This window comes from Eptatretus burgeri, chromosome 1 (genome assembly GCF_056783735.1).
Source record: "Eptatretus burgeri isolate ZD-2024b chromosome 1, Ebu_testis_v1, whole genome shotgun sequence".
Classification (NCBI taxonomy): domain Eukaryota; kingdom Metazoa; phylum Chordata; class Myxini; order Myxiniformes; family Myxinidae; genus Eptatretus; species Eptatretus burgeri.
The window spans coordinates 158,074,881-158,095,969 of record NC_140961.1 but is presented as its reverse complement, the minus strand read 5'-3'; the positions used below and the strand labels follow the sequence as shown (position 1 = coordinate 158,095,969).

Genomic DNA, 21,089 nt, shown 5'->3' with positions numbered 1-21,089 from the left:
TTAGCTCTCATTTTAATAATATCCCGAATTTCACTAATAATTTTTTTCAAAACCCAAGCAACTACGTGTCTGTAATTTTCTTAAAATAAATTTTCCAACTAAAAATAAATTTTCTATAATTGAATAACTATTGTCCTATGGTTTTAGTAAAAGTGAAATACACGTTCAATGTGGTTCGCTGCCTAACTTTATCTGGAAATAAACTCTCGACATGACAAATTTTATTTCAATTCCATGCAGTGTGTTGCCAAAATCGGTTTTCTTGATTTTTTTTTTGGGGGGGATTTTTTTCAACAGTTGAAACTATGAAGTTCATAGAACACGATACCATACACAGGGTTTAAGTATATGAGTACTTCAATTTTAGTAAAACAATTATTTTAAAGATCGTTTTTAAAAAAATCCAAAAATTTAGTGCGATGAAGCAGTCTTATACACACCTTACACACCACCCCATAGAACATGTCCAAGTACTGCAAAACTAGAGGTTCTTGGAAGCTTTAAGAAGGCAATTTGTGTTCTACATTGTTCAAGTATACAATTCATTTTAAATAAAATAAATATTTTAAAAGTCTTATGAATAAATTAAATCCTTCACACTGCTAAACTTCCACCATTCATAGTGTATATCACACTACCATAACTACCATGTTATCAAGGTAATCATTCCAAACAGGAAACAGGAAGTTTGCTGTTTGGAATGATTTTCAATTTAGATTGATTGCCAGGCAGGCAGACAGAGTGAAAAAAAAACAACTCACTCCTCTCTGGGCATGTGCAATCGGGATAAATTCAAAGGCAAAGTATAGTAAAACGAAAGACTTGTCTTCCGATTCATGTTCTGATTTGTGTTAAAAATATAACATTCCTTTTAAAATAAGTTGTTCCTCGATTATAAACTGACAAGATGGACGGACAGACATACAATTCATTTGAGTAACTCCGCTTTTCACTTTGCATGCATGGGGTAATTACAGGAAAAATATGGAATGCAAACAAAAGGTTATGGTGATGTGTTGACAAAGAAAAGTTGTGGAACACACAAATTTATAATTGAGTTCTGGAAGAAAAGTTTGAATTGTACATTTGATTATGAAACTGATTTACTTCCGTGCAATAGCCTTGAGCTTCTCGACCAACTGAACTCGATTTATAATGCCTTACCAACAAGCTATCAACTAAACACATACACAGCTGTGTATACCATTGCACATGCTCTGCACAATATGCAAGAGTGCCAGGATACCTCGGGTCCCTTTGTGAATTTGACATGTGCATATGTGAAGAATTTTGAACCTTGGCAGGTAAGAAAGATCTACTGGTGTTGTTTCCCATAAATCTACCTGTTAAAACATGTGATATTTTCCCACTGTATTACAGTGAAAAAATAACTCTTTTACGTTGCATCCTTTTGCTCACCTTAGTTACTTTTTTATGTAAAAAACGTTCATTTTGTCATTTTTAACGAGACTATGAGTTTTGATAAAAATGGAGATCCTCCAGCAATCTATGAACTGATCAACTGGACACAAAATTATGCTCAAGAGTTAAACTTCACAGTCGTGGGTTCTTTCAAGTCATCAAATCCTCCAGGGAAACAACTTGCAATTGTGCCTCAAAAAATTGTATGGAATGGGAAAAAAGAAGAGGCAGGTACCACACCCTTCAATGCATACACTTTAATGCACAACAGAAATGAGACAGGTGCTTCACTTCATTGCTGAATACTCACAAACATTTGCTCATTTACCAGTGAAATGTCGCCAAACATCGTGACAATTTGATCAGCATGAGTTGAGCTGAATGAACGAATTAGATATGAATAGAAGGAGGGTGGATTGTCAAAAGTTGCATCACATTTATGTGCGTACATCATAGATATTAGGCATCTGCAAGTCAACACCACTTTTGTTTATTCCAACTGTTGAATGAATGAAAATATGAGTTTGAGTCTGAGTGGTCTACAATGAAACAAAACCACTTTTTGTGGTATTGGGATGGTGGATGTTCTTGAAAGCTTCAGGATGATTGGGAATGACTCAGTTTATTAATCCTACGATTAATTTACAATTTATCACAGGCTTTAATACCAGTACAATTTCTTTAATTACAGACCCAGACATCAAAAAGCTACATTTATCAAACAAACAGTTTCAAATGGAGTACCTCGCCGCCATTAGAGCATTTAAATTGTTTCTGATGTGGCAATAAATGCCAATTGTTGCTCCTAGCTTGCCGGCTCGATGACAGAATTTGCCATTTGCATTTTTGCCATCTGCCTCCCAACCCAGTTTAAAACCCCGTGTGGGCACGGAGAACTTGCTAGTTCCTGAAAAACAACACAAACACACACACACACATAAAAAATCTATATTTATATTTTCACTGTCAAGGTTAATGTTCAGATCGGTTTGAGGCCTCTGCTCGAAAAATATTCTGTCCAACTTGCTAAACATATATCTTTGCTTCCGAAATTGCATTTTGCTCCATCTTTGCCTTTAAGATCGTCATAAAATCTCAATCTGAAGTTCACAACTATATGGGGGTCCCGGATCATGGAAAGGTGTTCCCTCCCCTTTTTTTCCTGCTGCCGATGTGTTGCATCCCCCCCTCCCCACATCCTGAACCCCCACATTCCCCTCCACCACATTCCCCTCCCCCACATTCCCCTCCCCCACATTCCCCTCCCCCATATCCCCTCCCATCCGAATATGTCGCTTGCTCTTCCATGAGCATTTCTTCTCAATGAAATAATCAATTTTTTATCATAGCACTTTTATTTTGCAATGGATTTTAAAAGTGCTGAAAAGGATTAATGATAATTAGTAAAGAAGATGATGAAATGAGAAGAGAATCCTAAAAAGATAACAACAATGGGAGAGATGATTTTGGAGGCAGTGCATATTTTATATGGCCAAAAGTTTTACATTGTGGAGGATAACTAAGGAATGCTGGATCACCAAAAGTCTTCGTACTGATGTGTGAACAACCAGGAATTTCCTAATGATGACTCTTGCTTTATTGATGGAAAATAAGTTGTAATACATTCAGATAAATGGAGAAGAACCAATTTATATACAGCTTTAAATGTTATGAACATAATTTTTAAACCTCTGTAATTCTCTATTGGTTGCCAGGGAAGTGTCTTGAGAACTCCAGTAAGATAATTACACTGGACAACAACAAATTTGCTACTGAGGCAAACGTTTGTGTCTTAGACAAATTGGAGTATGCCGATTTTGAATCTGATATCCAAAATAACCAAACAAGTTAAAGAAAAAAAAAATCTGAATTCCGAAGGAATATTAGTTACCAGAAAACATTGGAAATCCAATATTACGTATTTCAAGTGTTCCTTTTAATACAATGCATACTTCGATATTATAATATTATATTTTAGATTGATATGAATAGACGAACATGTCCTAACAGTGCAGACAGCTTTTGCTTTATACGTGGCAAGTATACGCCTCATAATCAAGCAAAAAACATAAAAATCATCTCAAGGTCGCATACAATCACTACTTTGGTTACAAGGTGGGCGAGCAAGACTTTTCATGGCCACCACACATATGTTGCACTGTTTGTACCTCAGGGACCCAGAGCCCTAATCATTTGAAGGAGGTCACACAGCTTGCTATACTTTGTTTCGATATATTTTTAGGTAGGTATGTCCATTCCTCATAAGGTTTCAGAGATCTGCTCATCAGGCAATCTTGCAAACAATTTCTGTGGGTGGAAGTTTGAAGATACGAGATCACCTAAATTAGCCAAATAATTTGGGGTAGGGGAAACTAAATTGAGTTTTTTATGAAGTAATTGTGATGAAAGTCATGCATATGAGGTATCATTGAGAAGGGGTTGGCCCACACTACTATTTGGCATTAATAAAATTTTGATGACCTCATCGATTATGTCACTAGGGGTCAAAAGGTCATAGATTTTGGATGCAAGTTAAAATCTGAGTATTAGTGATATTAAATATGGTGCTGTGACCAAACTAAGAGAGTCTGGGTACTACAAATGCTATTAATATAAGCCAACATTTACCCAAAGTTTTTTATATTATGAAAAATTGCATAAGTATTATAGTTTTCATATTAACCCCTCAAGTCCGATATGCAAAATAAGCAAAAAAAGTCATTTCACCTTTTTCTGAAAAAATACAATTATTATTTTATTTTGAAGCTTGTGAAGCATTTGCATAATCACAAATGGATATCGGAATGAATGTTTGTTCACCAGAAGTGTATATTAACCCATTCCTTCATTAACCCTTTTCCAGTTTCAGACATTTCAATAAAGCATACTCTCTTTCCTGAACTGGAGCTGAGTGATGCTGGAACTAAATACATTGAAAGGCCACAAGTATAAGAGTATAGGCCTACATTTATTAATCATAATGTTACAGCTAAGCCTTCATGTATTGTTGTAGTTGCAAATATAAAAAACAGTACCCTTGAACAGGCCACCATATTTTTTTAAAACAAAGCACTCTTCAGTAATTGGAGGTAAATTGCTATTCAGCTCTCCTTGGCATCATGTGTTGATTTCAGAAAATTTTCAATCCCACTTTAGTCCATTATTCAGAACCATACAATGGCAGGAAGAAATTAGTTTTTTTTGTGTTTGAATAGTTTTATGAACAAACGCCCCACAGATATCAACACTACTGACACTTTGAGCGTCTATGAAAAGGGTTTCAGTGGCTTATTTCTACTATTGAAGCAAAACTGCTCAGTTATTGTTGTATTTATTTTGTTTCGCAATTGCGTGATACGCTTCATAGGTGGTTGGATGAGAAGCATGTGGAACATGCCATGTCATATCATAGTGATACGCTTGTAAAACAATTTCAGAACCACTATGGTGAGCAAATTATGATTGTTCCCCAGGTCGTTACTTCAAATCTCTGATGTTCCTCCAAGTTGGCTTTGAGAACAGTCCTCACAGAAGTTAAGAAAGTGAAAGATCGCCTGGAGAAATCAGAATATATTGAGGAGGATCTTGACACTGAACCTCAACAGTCCCATATATCACCTTCTGAGTCATTTCCAACTGCAAAGGCTATTCACAAACAGCTTAAATCAATAGCCAGTGAAGAAAGGAAGATATTGAAGCACGTGGATGCTGCAGAAGTAAACATGGATATATCATATGAATATGCACTGAAGTGTGTCCCGAATTACTTGCACAACCAGATTGCTTGGATGTTGACTGAGGCAGACAGTGGTCTTGGTCCTGATGACCGTGTTGTGCTTGACGGAAAACAGCATGAACAAGTGCTCGACCTTTCACAGGATATATGTGCTGCCATTGCTAAAATAGCAACTCCCAAACATGTTGGCACTGCTGTGCACATCATAAAGCAGACTCGACGTAAGGACACGGTAACCCTACTAAATAGATTTGGTAACTGCATCAGTTATAATGATGCGCAGAGATATATATCCACCATGGCAAATGAAGCTAATGATCAGATAGAAAAGCAAGGCTATTTCATTCCTGGAAACATTGCAAAATATATTTTCACCCAGTTTGCCATTGATGATCTTGACTTTCATGAGAACACCGATGATGGGACAACTACTCATGGAACCACACATATAATCTAGCAATATCCCAATGATGCCACCAGAGAAAACCAATCAAGCACGAAGTGCATTCCGCTACCAAAAAAATCCCGTTCAGTGACCCTTTTTTTATTTTTATTTTTTTTGTATACCTTGGTCGAGGCTCGTATGAGAGCTAACACACAACTCACAGCAAGGAGGCATGAGACAAGAGGGGCGGGAGTGGAAGGGACAAAACAGTGGGGAACAGACACATTAGGTGAACTGTGGAAGGGATGGGGATGGGACGGGGAACATGGCGAAGAGAAGATGGACATTTCAGGGACTTTCAGGAAGGAAAGCAGGAGAAATGAAGGAAGTGGGCTTGGGTGGATTATCGGGGGTAGAAAAGATCGAGGATTTGGATGGGGGAAGATAAGAGGTGGTGGTGAACAGCTGTTTTGAAAGCCTGCAGGGAAGAATGGGAAAGAATAGAGTGAGGAAGTTTATTCCAAAGGCGGGAAAAAAGAGGAATGAAAGAGTGAAGATGAGCAGTGATTCGTGATTTTGGTAGTTTTACCCTTGAGGACACGGAGCCTGTTAAACCTAGAAGAAGTTGGATCACCCTTCCTGATCGACAGAAAAGTCATTCCTTGCTTCGACTCAAACTTGACCCAGATGACACAAACATATTTAAAATGGAAGAAGACTTCAATATTCTGTTCAAACTATGTATGACAGGTTCCACTGATTTACGAGATCTCACACATGAAATGCATCCAGTATCCTGGAAAAACTTCAAAGAAATGCAGATTTAAAAATGTGAAAAGGCTTCTGTGATTGGTTATGGTCCATTTCTTCCTCTTTCCCCAACCAACCCTGATGTTGTTCAAGAGTCAGTAGATTATTGTATGACTGTATCCAAAGATCTGGGTCAATAATTCTGTGATTTGACGTGCGATCAAGCCATCTATGAAATTGTTCTGGCATTACAGAAGAAACATCCCACAAAGTACGACCACCTTATTCTTCGAATGGGTGGATTTCACATTGCAATTAATTTTCAAGGGGGAATTGGCAAACTGATGAAAGGAACTGGACTAGAAGACCTTTTCATTGAAGGCGGTGTGTGCTTGCCAGGCACTGCTAACAATATAATGTCTGGAAAAGATTATTATCAAATGTTGCGAGCTCACACTCTTGTAGAGAATGGTATATATGCACTTTTATGAGAAGTCTTCGAAGACTGGCTGGTGGAAAAGTCCACTGGCATTAATGAATTATCATCTTTGTCCATCCAATTGAGTAAGATATGTGACAGTCAATAGCAGCAAAGACCACGACATCCAGCATGCCTGTAAAGAAGCTCAGGCCAGTCTTGATGATGTTATGAAGAAGATGGATGAATTTGTGAAGACTAAGTGCACTTCACCTACAAGTCAACTGTGGCTTATGTACATAGAAATGATAACTATCCTGAAGAGGTACATTTCTGCAGAGAGGGCTGGCATATGGGACCTGCATATGCTGCAGCCGAAGAGATCCTCCCATACCTAACGTCTGCCGGACATTCTAAATATGTATCTTGTTTGCCACACTATCTGCACGCCATGAATAAGTTACCGGCTTCAATTGAGACCAAGTTCAAAAATGGTAACTTTGTGGTAAGAAAAAAGGAAGGAAAGTTCAAAGGAGTTTGGACAGACATGGCACTAGAACAGACATATAATAAAGATGCTAAAACAAAACTTTTCACTGCTATTACCCAACAACCAGCAACCATTTCAAAGTATCTAAAAGCTCTACCTGGCATCACAGCAGTATCTGAACAAACGCGTAGAATGGCCAACATGAACAACACTGAGGATCAGACCTCAAGCGATGACAGTTCTGCAGTAAAAGACAAAAAACTCTCAGAAAAATCCTAAACATAGTGAAAGAGAAAATGATCAATCCTTTTAGCTATTCTGGTGAAGACCTGGTAAATATCTCCACAGGACAATTGGCATCAACACATGAACTTATCCAAGCAAAGGAAAGGGGACTGGCAGCCCTTGCCAATGCAGAAAAGTCCAACAGTGAAAAGGTGCAGCCAGTTCATTTGAAACCCTTTATTGAAAAGGTAAAAAAAAACTGCTTCACCTGCCCTGAAGTCCAAGAAACTCTACATAGAGGAAAGTGCTGTTATAAGGAGTTTGTGTTTTGCTCAGAACCTTAGCAAAAAGGAGAAACTGGATGCTTTTTCCCACGAATGGCCAGAGTATCCAAGCTCACTGTTTCACCCAGATGTTGACATCCCTCTGGCTATGCTATGCAGAAGGGGGACAAAGCAGATTACCTCATCGCATCGAAGGGAATCATGGGCTCAAATTGGGAGGAAAAGGGAAATATACCAGCTTCTGATCAGAAAACATGTATGCTTGTCGATATGATGGCCTTCGTTCAACGGTACAGGGACATGGGTAGTGCTGACTTCGAGCAGATACTTGGCAAAGATAACAAGCATGAGGCCAGAAGGATGCAATGTCATCCATGTCATAGGAGATAGATATGATGTTAGTCCATCCAATAACTTGAAACATGAAGAAAGATATCGTAGAGAAAAGGGCTCTCAGACAACAACAACATACGTTCCGCACCACTCTCTTCCCTTACCACAATGGAAACATTTCATTGGAAAACGGGAAAACAAGAGGAACCTGCTATAGTATCTTTACGAATCTTGGGCACAAGAGTGCCATACCATTCCGGATGACTGCATTGTGATCGTCGGTGGATTTACACCTGGACCAGCCATAATGTTGTCACAACACTCACTAACTGAACTACCGTGTTTGGTTTGCCCAGCTCATGAGGATGCGGACACACAAGTATTTGCCCATGCATTGCACAGTATAGAGGAACAAAACTGCAGTAGAATTGTCATAGAAGCCAATGATACAGATATTATTGTCATGGGAATTTCTACAGTTCTAACCTGTCATCCTTAAAGGAATTCTGGGTTCATAAAACCACAACTGGACCTCAGAACCAGAGATTATATATACACTTGCCATGTCATGCAATAGCACATTACCTTGCATCCAAATATCAAGAGGATATCACTGCAATGCTATTGACCACATACATACTGAGTGGGTGTGACACAGTCAGCTATCCCTTTCATATTGGAAAAAAAACGTAAACTCAAAGTGACCTTTGAATGCACCGAGATACCTGGACCTCTCGCAGAATACAGAACCCAAGGTAAAAGCTTAGATGTATCTACAGAAGTTGTCTCTTCAGCTCGAAATTTCTTCATAGCACTACATGGCAACAAGGAGTTTTCAGGCACATTAGATGAACTACGCTGCCACTTGTTTATGACGAAGAAGGAAGATATTTGTTCTCTACCACCCACAGAGGATGCATTCTTGCTGCATCTGCTCAGATCACTCCACCAAACCACAATTTGCAAACGTGCATCACAGCCAGACCCAGAGCTTCCTGACCCTTGTAAATTTGGGAGGTCCAAAAAGAATGGCTGCCTGCTTGCCACACGAATGACTAAGCCCTCAAAACCTGGAATAGTTCATACCCATTGTAAATGCAAGAAAGGTAAATTCAAAGGACGCTGTTTATGTAGAATGGCCGGCTTGAAATGCACCATTGCCTGCAAGTGCTGCAGAGATCCACAGAATTGCGATCTAGCCTCGGAGGATGAGGACTATTTGATATGAATATTTCAATCAGAACTACTATGATGAGCAGATTGGAACTCAGTGTCACTGACATTTGGTCATTGGTTCCTATAGGACCAAGAAATTGAATAGAATGTGTAGTTTTGACGACTGAATTACATAACACATTGAACCATTACCCAAACAATAAAAAGGGTTAGTTTTAACCATGAAAGGGTTAAATCGTATACTAAATGCATATAAAGCCTTATTGTACTAATATTTGATGTTAATAAAGATGTTACTGTAAAAAAATGCAGTCTCTCATCTATTTCATAAAATCCATATTTTTATACATTTCTGCTGATTTTGCATTCTTGTCAGAATGAGTTAATATGAAAACTATTGTACTTATGTAACTTTTCTTAATACAAAAACTTAGTGTATATCTACTCTTATATTAATGGTGTTTGTCTTTTTCACTCTCTTTTGTTTTGACTAGAACACTACATATTATATCACGATTTCCCATATTTTGACTTCTGACAAAAATACGTGACCTTTTGGCCTCTCGTGACATTTTGATGACGTCATCAAAATAGAAAAATTATCAAAATTTAACTTGACCATAGCTCTTTCCAATGATACCTAATATGCATGACTTTCATCACAATTACTACATTAAAAAACTCAATTTAGTTTCCCCTACCCCTAATTATTTGGCTCATTTAGGTGATCTCGTATCTTCAAACTTCCACCCACAGAAATTGTTCGCAAGAGTGTCTGATGAGCAGACCTCTGGAACCTTATGAGGAATGGACATACCTACCTAAAAACACATAGAAACAAAGTATAGCAAGAAGTGTGACCTCCAACCCTTATTTTGTATGCTATGGCAGTCTGGGTCCCCTACTACTATGGACTAATACAATCGTGTTAATGAGAAAGGAATCTCGATGCATACCACAATACTTGCAAAATGCATAAAACAAATTTGACCTTAAAAAGAATTGGTGGTTGAATTCAATGACAAAACGTGCAAATCGTCTTCAAATTTCAAGCCAATCAGATGCAAATTGCCATTCTTAGAAATTCGGCCGATGTTGACCTCAAAAATACTTGTTCGTTAAATTCAGTGATTTGATATGCAAATTGGCTTAAAATTTAGTCAATTGGATGAAAATTGACGAAAAAAATTACGTTGACCTTTTGGCCTATGTTGATGTCAAAAAGAATTAGTGGTTGAATTCAGTGATGTGATGTGCACTTATGATGATAATTGACAATTTTAGAAATTTGGCCGAAGTTGACCTTTTGGCTGATATTAACCTCAAAAATACTGTTTCATTGATTTTGAACCAGTATTTTTTTGGACTAAAATGTTGACCTCAAATAATTGATTTGTAAATCCTCTAAATTTCAAGTCATTTGGATGAAAATTGATGATTTTAGAAATCTTAACTAAGTTATTGACCTTTGGCCTATGTTGACCTGAAATATAATATGTGGTTGAATTAAGTCACCAAATATGCAACTCCTCTTCAAATTTCAAGTCAATTGGATGAAAATTAACAATCTTAGAAATTCAGCTGATGTTGACCTCAAAAATAATTGGAGGTTGAATTCAGTGACATGATGTGCAAATCCTCTTCAAATTTTAAGTCAATCGGTTAAAAATTGAGCATTTTAGAAATCTAACAAAATTATTGACGTTTGGCCGATGTTGACATTTTGACGTCAATTTCAAAGTTTTTTTTTTTTAATTTCAAAAACATTTATTTCCTAACCGTGTTCACTCTGATACCTCAAAAATAAAAGGCTTCTTGCTTATGATGAACTCTGCCAGGTGGTGAAGTTTTGTTAAAATTTTGACCTGTGGGCAATTGACATAAAAACAAAAAGACAGACAGATAGAAGAACGCATGAGACCAAGCAATACACATGGAAAATCTTCAATTTTCGCAAGCAACAAACAGACAGACAGACAAATTTCTTCCTCCTTTGGTGGTGGAGATAATAACATATCCAGATTGCGAGTCAGCATTAAAACATGTGCCACATGATGAGGACAATCCCGGACCTGTTGCACCAGCTGTCGCTGACATTGAAAATGATGATGGTTGTGATGATGTTGATCACACTGGACTTTCTGATCCAGCAGAGTTAGTCAGTGAAACTTCTGAACTGCTCAACCTGGAAGAGTTAAATGACAGCATCAGTGACCTTGAGCTGTCTAAGCAAAAGGTGGGATTATTGGGTTGCCAACTTTGTTGCTGTGAGCAATGAGCTTCAGAAGAGGTTTCACCAAGATATGAGTACAATGGAGACACGCTATCAGGGGTGGTTGAACAAGGTGTCACATTTTTCACTCAGCAGTTTATTCATCATTACTATCATCCAAATGAACTGAAGAATCTGAATCGGCATCAAGGTCTCTGTTGCCTGATTGATTTCAACATATCGCTGAAAGGTCTTCTGGCATAGCAGGTTTGGATGAAATGACAGGAACAACTGTCCCAGAGGTATCTGTAGCCCAGCCATTCCCCAATGGCAAAGGAGGAGTTTTGGGTTCGGAATAATTCATAAACGCCCACACTTGAAAGTTGACCCTTGAGATATGAAGATATAGAGAGTCAAAGTCTGCTGGATATCTCGAGGTGTCCTTTTTCATAGTGTTCCACTTGTTGGCATATGCCTGTCCAAATGAATGTGCTCGCTTCTCACCATAGATACAATGTAGAGTGAAGTGCTCCAAATCCCAGATGAGAGCCTTGTTGAATGGAAGTTCAACCCTGTGGCAGGATAAAAGGGATCCTGCTTCAAGACAGCTTGTCACAGCAGAGAACCCTAATGTTTTTCCATGGTTGCCAAAACCAGATATGCAGTTTAATGATGATTGCAGATAATCTTTATTGCAGAGTTCTTGCAATCATCTAATCTTCCCCTTCTTGTAGAAATGCAACAAGATGGCTATCCTGTGAGAAACGTGTGCTTTTAAAACTATCACATCAGTATATTCAGGGTCGACAAGAATATCCAAACAGGTGTCACTGATCAAGATGGTGTACATGGCAGAAAATCCTGGAGTCTGCCTCAGCCTGATGATATTCTCGCTCAATTATCTCTGTCCTCATCCTCATATTAAATCACTGCTCTCTCAGAGAATTGTTGAACTCCTTCTCTTCATGTGGGTTGATAAAGGCATTTATATTCATGAAAAACAAATTCTTGAAGACTGACTTTATTGTGTGGATTTGTGAAAAATCTACTGAGTTCTTGTGAAGAGGGAAGCTTATTGTCCACCTTGATGAAGATGTTTTTGCTGTCTCCAATGAAATCCCCAGCTCTCCGTTTGTGTTCACTGTCCTGTATTTAGTTGCTCAGATCATAATGGTCATTTATGAAATTAAACTCTGTGGCCCAAATGTGCTACTCTTGGAGTGGCGACCCGTTCAGGATTGTGCCCAATCGCCAAGGAAACTGGTTAAAGCAGCACAGTAGGGTGAATATACTGATTCTGGCTCACTTTTTCCCATGAAAGTGAATGGGGGATTTTCAGCGATTTCTTATTTTTTCCCCTAAAATAAACCCCCTTTTTAGCCCAAGGTATATTTATTTGTCTCCCCTTTTAACCTAGGGGCACTCTATTCAAATAACCAATGCAACAAGATAAAGATTTGTTCAAGTAGCAAAGTAGTAATGTGATTTGTTAAAGGTGATTCTGAAGAAATATCTGAAACATGTAAGCCTCAGGACACTCTTTTTCAAATAACCAATGCATATTGTTTATCTCACTCATTGAACCTATAAAGATTTGTTCATTCTCAAATTCCTTCAATAGTTTCATTTTCTTTGCACAATAATCCCCATCTAAAATATTTAAAAATAAAACATTTGAATCTTTACATTTTTCAAGATACCCCTTTTGTATATTATGAAAAAGTATATTAAATTCAATACAGATATGAGAACAAATACAAAAGTAAAAATTTGAAGGGGAATTCTATAAATTGATGAATAATGCTGTCTTTGGAAAGACAATGGAGAATGTTAGAAACAGGCAAAACATTAGATTTGCAACATCTTGGAAAGAAGCTTCGAGATTGATAAATAAATAAATAAGTTTTAAGAGAGAAGAGGTTTTTTCAGAGAACTTTTCTGCTATTCATATGGAAAAGGAAAGTATTGTAATGGATAAACCAATTTATATTGGAACAGCAGTTCTTGATTTATCAAAGATATTGATGTGTGATTATTTGTATAATGGCTTAAAGAAAGAGTATGGTGAAAATGTTTCATTGTTGTATATGGACACTGATAGTTTTATTCAAGATATAAAAACTAATGATGTTTATAAAGATATGAAGAAAAATATTGGAGTATACGATACAAGTAATTTTAGTAAGAAGAGCGAGTTATTTTCAAAAAAGAATGAAAAGGTTATTGGTAAGTTTAAGGATGAGTTGGGTGGAAAAGTAATGAGTGATTTTATTGGATTGAGAGCAATTGCATATGCTTATAAGTAATATGATCAGATTGATAAAAGGTTAAAGGGAATAAAGAAATATGTAATTAAGAAATCAATAACTTTTAGAAATTATTATAATTGTTTGATGAATAAGAAAGAAGAATATAGGAAAATGAATACAATAAGAAGTTATAAACATAATATATATATATATATATATATATATATATATATATATATATATATATATATATATATATATATATATATATATATATATATATATATATATATATAGAAGAAGTAAATAAAAAGGCATTAGTAGCTTTTGATGATAAGAGATTTATTTTAGATAATGGAATAGATTGTGTTCCATATGGATATTGTATGATAGAGTGAATATTTAATCATAGAGTAGATAGAATACAATATGGGTTCGGGTTTTTAAGGGTACCGCCGTCTTTTTCACAATATATAAATGGTCGAACTAAGTATTAATCAAACTAAAGAGTGGAGAAAATCTCAGTCTTGGTATATAATTGGAAAACATAATGAATGTGAAAAATATCAAATCAGTCTTATTGAAAAAATAACTAAAACAAAGGTAAATAAAACAAATAAACCAATCATTTTAAAAACTCATAAGTTTGAGGATATAAATAAAATAATAAATATCCTTGAATGGACTGAAAAATTTGATGGTTATCAATTGAACAATGGAAAAATAATATACTACAATCTCAAAATGATATGCAACTCAGCAGGTGGTCAGATGAGATCATTAAGAGAAGTATATCATTTCATAATGACACAAAAGGGGTATCTTAAAATATATAAATATTCAAATGTTTTTTTTTTAATATTTTAGATGGGAATTATTGTGCAAAGAAAATGAAACTATTGAAGGAATTTGAGAATGAACAAATCTTTATAGGTTCAAAGAGTGAGCTAAACAATATGCATTGGTTATTTGAAAAAGAGTGTCCCACGTCTTACATGTTTCAGATATTTCTTCAGAATCACCTTTAACAAATCACATTACTACTTTGCTACTTGAACAAATCTTTATCTTGTTGCATTGGTTATTTGAATCGAGTGTCCCTCGGTTAAAAGGGGAGACACATAAATATACCTTGGGATAAAAAGGGGGTTTACTTTTTCGGGGAAAAAATATGAATCGCTGAAAATCCCCATTCACTTACATGGGGAAAAGTGAGCCAGAATCAGTATATTCACCCTACTCAGCACCATCGCTCTGCATAGAGTATGATCCCAATCTGGTGCATTCCATGTCAAGTGTACACATTTTTCAGCGAAAATTTGACACATGGTCTCAGATTTCACTCTTTTTTTTGTGCAAGTGTTTGTGTCCACGGTAAAACATTATGTGTCAATTTTCAGACCCATCGGGGCCCATTTTAGGCCCCCCTGAAATTTGGGCACCCCCAGTTGACCCACAATCTTCCAGTGGCCATATCACAGGTGGGAGTGGTCCGATTTGGATGACCTTTGTATCAAAATGCTCGTAAAAGCGAGATCTTTCGAATCACGTAAAGTAAAATCACTCCGAAACAGTAATTCAAAAAGTTATAGTTTGGGGTGCCCTTTGACCTTGGGCCCCCGCCCCCCAGCCGAACCGATGATCCCTATTTTTTTTTTCTTGTGAGAATACCCCTTCATATACTCCAACACCTCAGCATAAATTAAAATGGGACCTCAATGGGTTCAAGTGTGATGATGGTTTTATTGTTCGTGGTCCACATATCACTAATTATTGATTCGACATTGGACGACGTTTGCCGTCATCATTCCAATGACATCACCTGCTGGCGGGCAACTTTATGTATGAAATTGACAATCATCTCTGGAATATATATATATATATATATATATATATATATATATATATATATATATATATATATATATATATATATATATATATATATTTTGCATCATTTGCGAAAAATTATTCTGCCTATTGTGTCTATTGATTTTTAAGTGTACTTTTTTTGTATAGCCATCATCGAATTAAGTTATAAATGAGCCAATATCAGTTTTTCATATTGTTCAGTAAGCATGGCGACTAAAGATCGAAAAGGAGTTCTGAAAAAACTGTTGCGATCCATTGAACTGCCATAAAATGAAACAACGAAAAGATCTTCACAATGTGTCAAATGATATGTTGATGAAATTTTCTTCAAAGGTGAAAAAAAAATGACAGACTGTACTTCGTGTAGAAAAAAACTTTCTCAGTTGTCACCAGAGCGTATTGAAGAATCATCTTCGACCATTTCAAAATTATCATCAGAAGGTACTATCGAAGGCATTGCAGAATCTATTTCAACAGATGAAGACGAGGAGGTTTTTGAGCGAGAAGTATAATTTGACCTAATAAAGCAGTCATTATCGATGATAGGCGAAAGGCCATTTGACAAAACAAAGGCAGAAAGGAACCCAGGGTACGTTCCTGAAAAGCGAAGTGAAGTGTAAGATTCTGTGCGAAAGAAATTAGAACTAGTTGCTGGACCAACCACTGCGGAGAAAACATAAAATACAGCGTGAAAATGTGATGAAAACTGCATGCCAGATGTGATCAAAAGCCTGAAAGAAAAATACGTTGTTTCAATTGGTTCAGAGCAAATACGTATACTGACAATATTTGCTGGGAATATGAGCCATCAGAAGGATGATGAGTGAATTCAGTTGCTCCCAAAGAATGGCTGTGCAAGCCAAAACTTTAGAGAAAGAAAATGGTATGCTATCGTCTCCAAATCCCAAACAGGGTAAAATATTGCCTGTTGAAGTGAAATCTGCCATAACCGAATTTTACCGAAGTAATGAAGTCAGCCAAATAATGCCAGGAAAAAAGGACTGTGTGGTGGTCAGGAATGAACATGGAAAATACAAAATTCAAAACGCCTGGTACTAAACAATCTCAAGGAACTGTTTCAGAAATGCAAAGAGAAGAACCCTGGCTTGAAAGTTGGATTCACGAAGTGCGACATGCTCCGTCCCTCGGAGTGTGCCCTGGCCGGTTCAGGTGGTACACACAGTATATGTGTATGTATGATACATCAAAATGTGAAACTCATGATGTTTGGTTCAAAAATGCCACAGATAGCTGAACTTTCTTGCGATCATCATGTGATAGCACGCATAGTTTGTAACCCAGCACAACCGGCATGTTATTTCAGACTTCAAAACCGAGCTACTGAGTGCTTATGAACTAGAGGATATTGATGAATTTCAGTGTAAACGGTGGACATTCACCGACAGATCTGAACTGAGCTCCATGGTCCTGCCTTTGGAAGAATTCATTAATCAATTCTGTGAATGCGCGGTGAAATTAGTGAAACACGACTTCATTGCCAAGGCCCAATCTCAGTTTCTGAAAAATAAGAAAGATGAAATCGGTGAAGGAGAATTTGTCATTATTGGAGACTTCTCAGAGAACTATTCGTTTGACGTACAGGATGCGTCCCAAGGATTCCATTGGAACTGCTCTCAAGCGACAATTCACCCCTGGGTTTACTATTTCAAATCGGACGATGGCAAATTAAACCACGATTCGTTCACGATTATGTGAGAATGCAATACTCACGACGTTGTCTCAGTCCACCTCTTCCAAGGAATGCTCATTGAACACTTGAAATCCAGCTTTGGAAATGTAAAGAAACTTTATTATTTCTCAGACGGTTGCGCTGGCCAATATATGAATTGCACAGCCTTCATAAACCTATGTCGTCACAAATCAGAGTATGTTATTGACGCAGAATGGCATTTTTTTGCTACAAGTCATGGCAAGGGCCCTTCAGATGGCGTGGGAGGTACAGTCAAACGAGAAGCAACACATGAGAGCCTGCGTAGACCTTACGACAGTCAAATTATTTCTCCAAAAGATCTTTTCGCCTTTGCTGAAAATGATTTGGATGAAATCGCACACTAAATTTGACGTCGTTCGGATTGACCGTTATGACGTCATTGACGTTTGAACATAACGTTTTTTCAATTGTGGCTAAAATGTCCTGATATTTTATATTCAAATATCTATGTAATTTGAAAAGGAAATTGTCCCAAATCCAGGCATTATGATCAGTACCAAAATATCTGCTTATTTATGAACAGATTTTGCAAATTAACTCTATGGTCAAGGTCAAGGTCACAATCAAGGTCAAAATATACTTGTAGGCATAACTTCAGATCTAATAGAGCTATTGACATGAAACCAACGTGAAAATGTTCCGTGAAATAAGAGCTTTCAGGATGGTAGTCCAGGATTGGTAGTGACGTCATTGGAAGTGCGTCAAAATGACGTCACAAGATGACGTCATTTTTAAACTTTCGATTTTTTTCAGAGTTTATCATTCCATTTTGTTGGACTGCCCTCAATGACGTCTAACACCAAATTTGACGTCCATCGGACAGATGGTTGTGACGTCATGGACGGTTTTAAATGACGTTTTTCAAATGTGCCCAGAAAAAAGTAGCGGCGGCGAAGGTATGCGCTCTACCGAGTGCCCGTTTTAGTTGTCTATGGTTTTGTCCAGATGGACTCCAGAAAATGGCTTGCCTGTGAGAGAAAATGAGAAGTGGCCTGCCTCCATATCTTCACATCTCAAGAGCCAACTATCAAGTGTGGGTGTTCAGGAATTATTCCAAACCCAAACGTCCTACTTCGCTATTGGGGCATGGCTGGGTTACTGATACATCTGACACAGTTGTTCCTGTCATATCATCCTAACCTGCTATTGCTAGAAGACATTTCAGCTGTATGAAGGAATCAACCATATTACAGAGACCTTGATTCTGATTCAGATTCTCCAGTTTATTCGGATGACAGTGGTGACAAAGAAACTGCCGAGTGAAAAATGTTGCATCTTCTTCAAGGACAGTTGGAATACTAAATGTTAGAAGTAACATTATCATAACACCATCATGATCCAACAGTTTCAGCAAGCTCAATGTCCTTAATACTCAATATTTGCTGCATATTTACCATTTTGCTGTATTATGTCCTGGAAGAAATGAATTAAAGTACTAATATCAGTATTTCTAAGTGTTGTACCTTTTCTATAAGTATGAAAACTTGATTTAGAACCATGAACATCCCCGTAATACACCTATTGGTCGACTCTGTTGATAAAACGCCAACATACTCAGATATGTAATACTCATGGTGGCCATTTTGGAAAACGCCCCCTAGTGGCCATTCACCATCATTTCTCAAAATGTTTAGAAGCTAAATTTAAAGGATGTATCTCAAAGAACCTCAATCCATCCTCAAAGTTAGTTCTCTGCAAAACATTCACGGGGATGCTGAAGTAACCCCACTGTATTTGGGCGACATTATGCAAATGGAGGGAAAATATATTTGAAAATGTTTGTGAAGTCGGAACGGGTTGCTCCTCATGTGACATGTAAGTTTAGTTTGTAAGTTGGAGTGAAATAGCAGTAATCATTAGATTATGCTCCAGTTAAACTATATGAATTTGAAGGTTTTTGCAGAAAATCTGATTTTGCAAAATAAATTGAAATATAAAGAAGGAATAATGAATTTGTCCACATGTCATTTAATATAATATACATCGAAAGGAAACCATAAAAGCAAAAATACATATTTGTTGCTTGATAAAAGCAAAAAATGTCCAACAAAGACAAAAGAAAACATAGTTGCAGACACAGGGATGCAATATTTAATCCATTTTTGTATTGTCCTGTCAGAGTTAAGATGGATAGCTCTGAGCCAGAGGTGTTATAAAAGCATCCACAGATCCCAAAAAGGTGTTTAACTTTACTACACTGCATTCATTAAACATTATGATTACTTCGTTTCCCCAAGGATCACCGAAATTAAGCTGACGGAGGCAGTGCAGGAAAGCAGGAAAATGGGAAAATTTATCTTGTAATTAAAAGATGGGTTATTGACAAAATATTTTGGGGAAAAGGGTAGGTAAGATGCTCAATTAATATAACATGTTCTTCTGTATTTTCTTGAGCAGCGTGACTGGATGTTAACGCTTGAAGCTCATCTACGTTGCATTAACAATTAAAATCCCTGCATTTGCTGTTGATATTGAAAAGCATCTCAAAACACTGATGTCATCACATTTGTAAATATCAAAATATTTCGAAACATTAATATCCTCTCAGTCCGAAAATACAAACGAGCGAGTTTTAGACTTTGTTCCTGTAAATAATTATATATTTTTTTGCTGAAGCCAAGTTATATTTGAAGCAACTTTCCAAATTCAAAATTTAAAGTTTCAGCTCTTTCAGCCAAAGTCCTGAAAGCATGAGCATAAATATGACTGGGATGTAAGCCAAATGTTTATTTCTTTTTTGTTTTCTTGTGAAGGTTCCTCGATCAGTGTGCAGTGATCCTTGCCTGCCTGGTATGAGAAAAGTATCACGTAAAGGCGAGCCCTTCTGCTGCTTTGATTGTTTACTCTGTACTGGCGGACACTTCTCAAATACAACTGGTAGGTGTTTTTTTGGAAAGTCATTAGGTGTTTATTTACTCTGCGCTTGTGAAGTTAAAAGCAGGGATAAAGCGATCGGTGGCATAGATACGTATGTCATATGTATGTTGTTCATCATATGTGTCTGCATATTGTTAAGAGCGTACATCGAAAACTGTTCAGTGGGAGGAATTGAAACTTCACCACATGTTGCATGACCATGTGATATAGCAGTTATTCTTTTGAGGTCAACATAGGCCAAAGGTAAACAGAGGCCAATTTTCTAAAATCCTCAGTTTTCATCTGATTGATAATAAATTTGAAGACTATTTGCAAATCAAATCACTAAATTCATCCACCAATGATTTTTGAGCTCAACATCGGCCAAAATTTCTAAAATTGTCAATTTTCATCCAATTGAATTGAAATTTGAACAGGATTTTCAAATCACCTCAATGAATTCAAACACCAATTAGTTTTGAGGTCAACAAAAGTCAAAAGGTCAAAATGATAAGGAACGACAATGAATCAGGTGATTCCTTGCTTCTGTGCCGATTAGAATGTAATCAATGGCATTTCTTGTGTTTCTTGCCCTTCTCATCGAAGTTACCTGACAAGATCGTTTCTGAGATGAGGAGTTTGGGATATATATATATATATATATATATATATATATATATATATATATATATATATATATATATATATATATATATATATATATATATATATATTGTTGTGGTGGCGGGTACCAAGACACCAGCTTGTCACTCAGGGGGATTAATCCATGGTTGTCCTCGGTAGAGCCAGACCTGGGGCCACCATTCACAATTAAAGTTATGGTGCGGTGGGTTGTTTTAAAACCACGAACGCCACGCAGTCAACCACAAGTTCCAGTGTCCGCCGTCTAATTATTCAGTTTAACTCAAGGTCACATGGTTACCTGAGC

At 36.9% G+C, this 21,089-nt stretch overlaps 1 protein-coding gene and 1 pseudogene across 2 annotated transcripts in view; both read left to right on the top strand.

The window, feature by feature from the left end:
* Window positions 1-21,089, top strand: part of LOC147035849 (extracellular calcium-sensing receptor-like) — an 85,060-nt gene that overhangs the window by 30,238 nt on the left and 33,733 nt on the right. For both annotated transcript variants that reach the window (XR_015049062.1, XM_085845063.1), the window contains one exon: window positions 20,038-20,161. Coding sequence is in view for 1 of the 2 variants with exons in the window: in XM_085845063.1 (XP_085701189.1) it covers window positions 20,038-20,161 (124 nt within the window). In the remaining variant the exon portion in view is untranslated. The remainder of the gene's footprint in view (window positions 1-20,037; window positions 20,162-21,089) is intronic.
* LOC147035851 (uncharacterized) lies at window positions 5,975-9,474 on the top strand (annotated as a pseudogene).